General features: G+C 36.5%; 1 protein-coding gene across 1 annotated transcript; it reads left to right on the top strand.

The window, feature by feature from the left end:
- Nucleotides 1-2,010: 2,010 nt before the first annotated feature.
- LOC107802472 (uncharacterized) lies at nucleotides 2,011-4,397 on the top strand. The gene is made up of 3 exons (XM_016625983.2): nucleotides 2,011-2,608; nucleotides 3,166-3,551; nucleotides 3,678-4,397. Exons 1-3 carry the CDS (start codon nucleotides 2,446-2,448, stop codon nucleotides 4,116-4,118), a joined length of 990 nt encoding a protein of 329 aa, XP_016481469.1. The 5' UTR covers nucleotides 2,011-2,445; the 3' UTR covers nucleotides 4,119-4,397.
- Nucleotides 4,398-10,205: the final 5,808 nt, after the last annotated feature.

Raw genomic sequence — 10,205 nt, 5'->3', positions numbered from 1 at the left:
GAAATAGTCAAGCTAGAAACACCGACTAGCTTTGTCATCCATCCTCACCACCAAACGTTTCCCCCCGCGGTGGCGAATATTCAACAACGTCCCTCGATAGAAATGAGGGGCCAAGAGATGGATCAGGTGGCGTACTGTTATATCAACGTCGGCCAATTTCGTCAATATTTTGACCACCTTAGAGATGTAAGCGGCAAGCTGCGCTGAGTATACATTGTAGTAGCAGCATAACTCTTCTATCAACGGTGACAAAGGGAACTAATAGCCAATAATGAATGGATATGCGTAAAGGGCGCAAAATCCGGGACGATGAACCCGCACTTCATCATCACCCGCAGGGACCAACTCTACGTGACCAGGGAGGCCGAGCATAGCCTTAAATTTGGCTAATCATGCAACCATCATCGTAGATTTGAACCTCCGTCGCCACTTTCGGTGCCTTATGGAAGTTGGGTTTAGCATCGGAGTATCGAGGTACGATCTCCTCTACAGTCGGGAGGGTTTCCTCCTCAACGGCAACTCCGCCATCTTCCCTCTGATCAGGAAAAATGACATCTAGAGGAATAGAATGATCTTCCATGTGGATATATGATGGAAGGTCCGACATTGTTATGGAAAGAAATAAAGAAGCAGAGAAAACAAGAGAGAAGCGAAAAGGTTCTACGAAGGAGAAGGAGAAGTTATGCTTATAAAGTAGAAAGAATGTGGGAAAAGCTTCGAAATCAACAAACCATCCCCTATTTATAAGATTTGGGGGCACAAGAATCGAAACGACCTATCGTGATTAGCACGAAGATCGAAACGGCAGAACCAATCAAGGGTTAAACGAGAATCGACGCAATGCATTGGGAAATGGCGTCATCATGACGCATGACGTCACGACATCACTCTTTCTCTTGCACCAGATGGCTCCAATGAATTACCCGAGAAATTCAAGGAATTTGAAATACGCGGCTCGCAGAGAGCCACGTTGCCTGATCGTTACAATGACTACGACCTGTATATTCGACTCGATAGGCTCGATCACAAACGACAGTATCCGCTCATCGAACTCGGCCGCGAGGGCGAGCTCAACAAGCAGAGGAACTAATTGTATGGGCCAAAAAATATCTTTGATATAGGCAAGCCACATCAGTATCATGATAGCCTTCATCGGCCGCCACGTGTTATCAGTAAGAATTTCAATAAAGATCTGCCCCAGGTCAAAATGGTCTTATAGCGATGACAGGTGCGGTCGAAGAATCAGCGAAGATCAAGGACGTGAAGTCATCATAGATCAGGGTCGAGGTCGAGCATCTTAGAGAGAGTTATAACAGCTAGTTTTAAGATAGGAGACAAAAAAGAATATTCTAGTGGATATTCTCTGCACCTATACTATTTATAGGAATATGTTCCCTATAAATAGAAAAAGACACAATGATAGAGGACATGAGATATTCACTTGTAAGAAAACACATTGATTTTGTAGAGAGAATCTGGTCATATCACAAGCATATGAAAATAACTTTTTTACTAAGATTCTTGTCTAATTTTTTCACTTGATCCAAGACGAGAGTGTTCAAATGCTCATTAATCATGCATCATTGTAAGAAAGAATATCCACAGATTTTACCCTTTTTCGGGTGACTCACACGTTTTTATTTACCTAAATGTCATTCATTGATACTTATTATATTATTTAATGCTATCTTCCACCTTTTAGGATCATTAAATATTGTTATTATTGCTCACATTTATTATCATTCGATCAAATATACATATTATCTGTCATAAAATCGATAACGTTGTCTTTTGGATATTACTATTAGCTAAGATTGATTTCATTTTATTTAAATATAATTGGTTGAATCCATATCTAAATTTTGGGTCAAACAATTTTTTCCTTTTATTAATCGCATTACCAACAACCACATAAAAAGCTATACAAATAATACTATTGTTTGAAGGGGCATAATGGTAAAAAAAAAATAAAAGTGCGCACTATAATATTACCATCTCGTTAAAAGCCCCCCACGGAGGAGCTAAGTAGTATTCTTCCAAAGAGAAACAAATCAAACGCTTGGCTTAACTCATTCAATCTTTTCTTCACATCTCTTCTCTGCTCCAATACCTTCCTTCCTCTGCTTTATTCCCAAGAAAAGAAAAACAGAGACTTCCCGGTTCCTCATATCTCTCTTTCTTTCTGTAGTAATAATCCTTGTGTTCAATTGTTAACAAAGGGTGATGTTGATGGTGATCAGCAGCAGGTGCTCTCACACTTCCCACATCACCGAAATTATTATCACCAGCTTCTTTCGCCATAAGCTCTAGATCACTATTCTTTCACATCAATCCTTGTATTAAAGGGGTGGTAGTGATATCAGGAACCCCAGATACATAAAGGGAACACGCCCTATGGCTGTTTCTTGAATATTACAGCTTTGTAACATTATAGAATATATAGCTATGATGGCTCCAGGGATGCTCTACAGTGCTGGTGCTGGTGCTTGTGCTTCTAATTTCGATGGTGTTTTGATTCAGAAACAGAGGGTTATGTCTTCTTCTTCTTCTACTGCAAAAGAGCATCTTGGTTCTCTATTTGTCCCCGGCTGTTCTTCTTCTTACTTGGGTATGTGTATCTTCTACACTACTATTGTTGTTCTTTCTCAAGTAGCGTTGACTTTTTTTCCTCTTCTATATTTGTATTTTACATTATAAAAGTCACTGTGCCGGAACGATCACGTAGTTCTGTGTGCTTGATGAGTGCTGTGATTATATGTTAAAAGATGAATTCTTGCAGAAGAAGATGAATATCTGTATTTGGTGGAGTATTTTGGTATAAATTTGAATCTTAATTCTTCAAATGAATTTATGATAATTCCCTTGTAATATATAGAATTGAATCACTCTGTTGGGATAACTAGTTATATCATTTTTGGTGGTTGATCATGTGTGCGCCATTTGGTTGATTGGCTCTAAGTTTGGATCAGGTAAGGTAGATGATAACACATCAATTTATGAAATTGAATTCTTATAGCAAATTTTAATGGGAAGAAGGAAAAGAAGTGCAATGAGTAGTATACAGAAATTACAGCTGTTTTTAAAATTTCAGACTATCTAATGGATGAATTTTGTCAAGATTGACACCATCGTAGTAATCTATTCTATGGCCATTTTATCATTCAGGATCTAGTTCTATGGTCAGTTTCGGCAGTGTTAATGGAGGGAAGAGGTCATTCTTTGACTCATTCGATCAAGAAGAGAATGAAGCAGATGAATTGGGAGAGTATTTTCATCAAGCAGAAAAGAAGAGGCGGCTTACAGAAAACCAAGTTCAGTTTCTTGAGAAGAGTTTTGGGGAAGAGAACAAACTGGAACCAGAAAGAAAAGTCCAGCTTGCTAAAGAACTTGGTCTGCAGCCTCGCCAAATTGCAATATGGTTTCAGAATCGTCGCGCACGATGGAAGACTAAACAGCTCGAGAAAGAATATGAAGCATTAAGGAATCAATATGACAATCTGAAATCAGATTACAATAATCTCCTCAAGGAAAAGGAAAATCTTAGAGCTGAGGTAATGAGCTTTACAATTTTTAAGTTACAAGTTTTATTTTATTTGCAGCATAAGGATAAATGTAATTTCCATTTTTCGAGCTCGTGGACAATGCTCTAACTACGTGATGGTTCAATCCTTATTCAGGTTTTCCAGCTCAACGATAAGCTGCTTCTCAATGAGAAAGAAAATGGGCAATTGACTCAACGCGACTTCCAGAAACACTCCGATTCATCGCCAAAAGAAACCATGGCTGATCCTATTTCAAGGGTTAAAATGTCCAATGTGTCAGCTCGGGTTCTTAAGGAAGATCTAAGCTCTGCTAAGAGTGATGTCTTAGGATCAGAAAGCCCACATTACACTGATGGGGTGCATTCCTCTTTCGTAAAGCAAGGTGATTCTTATGTAGTTGAACCTGAACCGTCAGATTTATCTCAAGATGATGAAGAGAACTTCAACAAGACAATGCTCTCTACTGCCAACTTGCTTGCAAAAGCCGAGGATGATGATTATCGCGTGACATCCTCAAATGTGAGCTACTTTGGATTTCCAGTCGAAGACCAAGGTTTTGGTTTCTGGTCCTATTGAGTTCATGGTTGTATGTAGTAATGAGGAAAAGTACTACTACTATTTTATGTCTAGTAATGTGTCTTAGTTGTGTATATTTGGAGACAGTCCATGGCAGTATATTTTCTGTAATAAATAAATTCCTATTGTATGGGACCAGAATCCAAATGAGGTGATGGGTTCTGGTCACAGAACAGTTGGGAACTATGGTTATTGCGCTTAATCTCCCTTTGCTTTGTATCTTTCTTTTTGGATTTCATGTTATTCCTATTTATCGTATTATTATTGTTGTGATACTAATATTATCTTCCTTTTTGTCCTTTTGTCTTTTTGTTTTTTGAGCCGAGTGTCTTTCGAAAACAGCCTCTCTACTCCTTCGGGGTAGGGTTAAGGTCTGCGTACACACTACCCTCCCTAAACCCCATTAGTGGGATTTTACTGGGTTGTTATTGTTGTTTGGTATATGTAGCTGGTGCTTCATGTTGTTCAATCATCAATGCCACTTGTGAAATCTGACTTTCCTTTGTCAACTATGAGATGAGTTTCTGATATTCCAAAATGGGAGACATTATTTTGACATAAGGAGTGATCACGATTCAATTATACCATAACCAATTCCACAAACATGCAACAGAAGATGATGGTTCAGTGCTACTAAGAATATATTTTGTTTCTCAATTCCTTTTTCTTTTTCTGTTTTTGTTTTCTGTTTTCTATGTGCTGCAATTTTTTTGTTTAAGTACCTGTCAGTAGAATGAAACAAGGAGGATCAGTGGGCAAGTGCGATGACACATCAAACATCAGCAGTTTGGTGGATATTACTGCTGTCAAATATCTTTATAATAGTTTCGTTTATTTCGATATTTTTTGTTTGTTATAGTGAAGTATTGTTATAGATGACATATATTATATATATAATATAAAAATTAGTACATAGAGAAACTTGATTTTTATAGTAAATGATTATTATATAATGATAATATTATAAAAAGGTAAGTTTACTCGTGAGAGGAGATTGATCAAAGGCAAATTTGTCAAACGGTAGGGTCCCAATTCGTGAAATCTGAAAGGATCAATGTCCTTTGGATCTTAGCACATTAATATACCCAGCTTGTCCTATTTATTCAACAAAATAGACTGATGTTTTTGGACAGACTTCCCGAATAATGAACCTTTGGTATACAGAAAAGCTATACCTCTACCTAGTCGAACAGACAAAAACTGTTTCACCACAAAGAATACAAAGGAAGAGTTTTTAATGCTGGACTTTAAAACATATATATCTTGCGGAAACACAAGTACGCAGTACGCTTGGTTGGTTAGCTGTCTTAATATAAATAAACTTGTACATCGGTGTATTCCTATTAACAACAACAACTATTATTACTATACTTCAATCTCAAACAAGTTGGGATCATGTATATGAATTATCACCGATCACATTATTCTATTTAAGCTCATCTCATGCCAATAGTATGTAAATACGCTATTCCAACGATCCTATTAACAAGAACAAAAAAGACTTTGGCAGAATTTGAAGTAAAAGTTGATAATGCTTACCATTTAATAATAAATGAACTCTAAAATATTGCAAACACTTTTTAAGGAATGCTAAGCTAAGCAAGTATGACAAATACTAGTATACTACCAAGTCATTTAGGAGAATTAAATTATTAGAATTTAATATTTAGAAAGTACAATGTTTGTACATAAATACTCCTAAAATATGTTTTTGATGAGTAGTTTATCATCTTTTTCTAAAGATACCTGAGTAGGTTTATCACCACAAGGTCAAGTTGAACTACGTAAACTGATCTATCACTTATAAATTAAATAAATTTGTGGCTAATAAGCACTTACCATAGGTAGAGTTGAGCTAAAGGGGGAGAAGTATTTTATTAGCTTAGTCTCTATTTATATTTTGCTTCTCCGATTTGAGTTCGAGTCACCCCAAAAGTAAGGTGGAGAGTTTTTGGAGAGAGGGAGCCGATGGTCTATCAGAAACAGCCTCTCTACCCCAGGGTAGGGGTAAGGTCTGCGTACACACTACCCTCCCCAGACCCCACTAATGAGATTATACTGAGTTGTTGTTGTTGTTGGGGTATCATAATAAACTCAAGAATATCAAAAAAAGAAATCCTTTTACCTTTGAACGTTGAAAAAGCCCTTAAGGTCTCTTTTGAACAAGCAAACAATTTTTCAAAAAGTTTCTTAAAATACTTAGAGTGGTGTTTGTTTAAATATTTGCAAAAGTATGAGTTTGCAAAAAGAAATATTTGTAAAAGTTGCTTGTTAAATAAAGTTTTTGCCAACAAAAAAGAAGGTATAAGAAAATCAATAAGTTTCTCAAATCCTGTAAAACTTAATACTAAACAAACACCAGTGAATTATCTGAACACGATCTTCTTTTAAGAAATTGTCAATAAATATTAAAATTATCCACAAAAGCCTTTTTATACGTGAGGGAAAATAATGAAGTGGCCGATTTCAAAAGCAACGCGTGTAAGAACTATTGGACTAAATATGTTATTTGCTTTAGGTAAAATTCGTACGATTTTTTTCAAAAACTCTCACGCTATTCAGAGATCTACTTTTTATAAGTAAATTTATAATCTTTTTAACTACTTAGCACTTTATTCGCACGCCCAACAAGAACAAAGCGGCCGACGTCGTTGTCAAGATGGTTGTAACTTGTAAGTAAAACGTGCTTAGCACAAAACCACTACATCAATCAACTTTCATGACAACTCTACCAGGCAGATTAAAGAAACTCCAATATGTGTCAATAGGTCCTTTCTAATTTGTATTTATGCCTTTTATGTGGCAATTGTCATTGATCTGTGGTGTCTGACCCTAATATTTGCTTATACTTGTATGGTCCAAAAGTACACTGGCCCCACGCTCGAAAGTTTGGACTCTTTACCTTTTCTTTTGGAGAAATTTCTTTTTTTTAAAATCTCTAGTGAACATTGTTTATACAGTTTTCCCATTACCGAACTCCATTTAGTATTGCTTGGAACATTAATGTTTAGAGATTTTTTAAACTTCCCGATTATTATAGTCCGACTCGATGCGCTGTGACAATTACTTAAGTATTTTTTTAACACATAACCTGCGTATAGCTTATATCATGTTCGTGAGGGCTGAAAAGTACATCAAGTCATCAAAATCTAGTGTATATAATTTATCTGTAGTGAAATTTTAAAATATACTCTTTTGTAGCATAAATTGCGTGATAGTTTAAACCTGATGTAAAGGAACTCATTGATTGTACTGCTATCACTTAGGTGCACAGTTGTCACTTAGACCATAGTTAGACTAATTAACTAGTATAATTAGTTTGTTAGTTATATATTAACAGTGTAAATGGACACAAAAGTCGGTTAAGAGATAATAACAAAAAATCAGTTCCACACTTTCTCTCCCCATGTTTTCTCTGCATCTCGATCTTCTCCATTTGCATTCAATCAATTCTCCAAATCTGTGAGAATTAAAATGGTATCAGAGTATTAATCATGTAAATCTAGGGGTTCTCTTCGCGGATTTAGTTAAAAATCGTGGGATTCACCGAAAATTTAGTTGTTGGTTTGTGCCCTAATTCCGATGGCGGGAGGTATAGTCGAAGAACAGGAATTTGCTAAACAAACAATCTACAGGAATCGATTATGATTGATCACAATCATCCTTTGTATCTGCATCCTTCTGATGGACCGAGTTCCCTCGCATTGGGAATTCAATTGATTGGAATGAAAAATTATACACTTTGGAGCCAAGCTATAGAAGTTTCGTCGCTAACACGAAACAAGCTAGGTTTTGTTGATGGTTCGATCACCAGAGATACCTATGGTACTAGGTTCAATCATCTATGGGGACCATTGCAATGCAATTGTAAAATCATGGTTGATGCACAATGTAGGTCGCGATTTGCTGAGTGGTGTTCTGTTTCGATCTAGTGCTCGAACAATTTGGGAAGACCTTCGTGAGAGGTTTGATAAGGTGAATTCTTCAAGAATGTATTATCTACACAAAGAAATTTTTACTCTAACTCAAGGTACCTCGTCTGTATAAGCATATTATTCGAAGTTAAAGGATTTGTGGAATGAATATGATTCAATCATCCCTGCTCCACCCTGTGACTGTGGAAAAAAAAAATACCTTGCGCATTTACAGTATCAACGTCTTTGACATTTTTTGAAGGGCTTAAATGACGGCTATAGTTAAGCTTGGATCCAGATATTAATGAAAATCAAGGCACCTTCTGTGAATCAGGCATATGCCATAGTTTTACAAGATAAGAGTCAAAAAATAGCTGCTGGTAGTCATCCCGTCTCTTTTGAGTCCATGGAACCAACTGACATGTTTACTTCTAGGAACAATAATCAGAAGCAGAGAACAAATTATAACATTGAGTGTGATTTTGTCACATGAGGGGACACACTAGAGAGAGATGCTATAAACTTATAAAGTGCGACTATTGTAACATGAAAAGTCATCTCAAGGAGAACTGTTATAACATCATAGGTTATCCAGCTCACTTTAAGTCCAAAAAGAAAGGGACTTCTATAATTGGTCATTTGGCTAAAACAGAGCTGCAGTCAGTTCAACCGCCATCAATACCTCAACCTCCTATTTTTACATACAATCAGATTTTGCAAATGCTAAACATGTCATCTTTTTTAGACTCTAGTGCTTATATGGCACGTACTTCTTTTCCTAGTGCGCATATGGCAGTTACTTTTTGTTATGTTCCTACAAAGGAATAAGTTGGATAGTGGATACTGGTGCTACTAATCACATGAATAGTAATAACCAGTTGTTGTTAAATGATATTGAATAAGGAAGTTCAGGACAAGTTCAAATGCCAACTGGAGAGTCTGCTAGGATTACTCATGTTGGGGAATGTGAGTTAACCGGAGGTGAACTACTTAAGGATGTATTATGTGTGCTCCATTTAAATTCAATCTTTTCTCAGCTTCTAAAGTGAAAAAGGATTTGAATTGCTGTGCAACATTCTATCATGACTTCTTTGTGTTACAAGAGCTTTTCAGTGCGAGGTTGAAGGCGATTGGTAGAGAACAAGACGGCTTGTATATGTTGAAATTAGGGTCCAGGGATACTACTCATACTCACAACAAATCTATGGCAGTACAAAAAATTACAACTTCTGAGATTTGGCATAAACGATTAGGACATATTCCCATGGTTGTACTAAGATTTTCTTTTTTCAGAATAAGTCTAGTTTTACTTTGGACAATTGTGATGTGTGTCCACTAGCTAGACAAACTAAGATTGTTTTTCCAACAAATGCTAGCAGGCCCCTAAACCATTTCAATTACTTTATTTGGATATTTTGGGTCCTTGCAACAATGCCATTTATGATGGCATGAAGTACTTTCTTACTCTTGTAGATGATTTTTCTAGATGGACTTGGACATTTATGACAAGAATTAAATTAGATGTTTCTTGTTTGCTTAAATCCTTTATTGTCATGGTTTTGAATCAGTTTGAAAGGAAGATCAAGGTGGTTAGGTTTGATAATGTGTTACACCCCATATTTTCGTACGTGAAAGTACGCCGTAAGTCAATTGATGTAAGCTCGGAAATGAGATTCTCTTTGAAAGTATTTAAAGTGATCTAATGATATTACATCCCGTATTTTCGTTCAACATACAAACGACTAGGTTGAAGACGAATGCACTTAAACATGAGAAAGTAGATTTTGGACAAATAAAAACGAGCTGCTTGCTTACCCGACGTGCCTGCTTCACCAACTTACTTTCCGTTCTACTTACTTGAGCTACTCGATTCATGTCTAAATTATTTAATGAGGATGAGACACATGTTTCAAAATGAAAAAAGGACCAACATGAATCACCTACTTGATTAAGTAGGTGATAAGTAGGTGAATCGCCTACTTAGAGCTTGTGGATCAAATTAAAAGGGAATGAAAAAGGATAGAGATGGGTAAGTCTTTGGGCAACCCAAGACCCATCTTCCCAAGCCCATTAGTGGGGCCATATAAATATAGATATATCTCAATTTCATTTGAAAAACAATTCATAATCGCTCTCTCTCTATTGCAACGTGAAGGAGCTCCAAAATATCAGC

The sequence above is a fragment of the Nicotiana tabacum genome, chromosome 4, assembly GCF_000715075.1.
Source record: "Nicotiana tabacum cultivar K326 chromosome 4, ASM71507v2, whole genome shotgun sequence".
NCBI classification, from domain to species: Eukaryota; Viridiplantae; Streptophyta; class Magnoliopsida; order Solanales; family Solanaceae; genus Nicotiana; species Nicotiana tabacum.
Note: the sequence above shows the minus strand (reverse complement) of the source record. Positions and strands in the feature narration are given on the sequence as shown.

What these genes read in the sequence shown, in the direction of transcription:
- LOC107802472 (XM_016625983.2), top strand. Translation starts at nt 2,446, where the DNA reads ATGATGGCTCCAGGGATGCTCTACAGTGCTGGTGCTGGTGCTTGTGCT. An exon ending in CTGTTCTTCTTCTTACTTGG is followed by an intron (nt 2,609 to 3,165) that starts GTATGTGTATCT and finishes TTTATCATTCAG; the next exon opens with GATCTAGTTCTATGGTCAGT. An exon ending in AGGAAAATCTTAGAGCTGAG is followed by an intron (nt 3,552 to 3,677) that starts GTAATGAGCTTT and finishes ATCCTTATTCAG; the next exon opens with GTTTTCCAGCTCAACGATAA.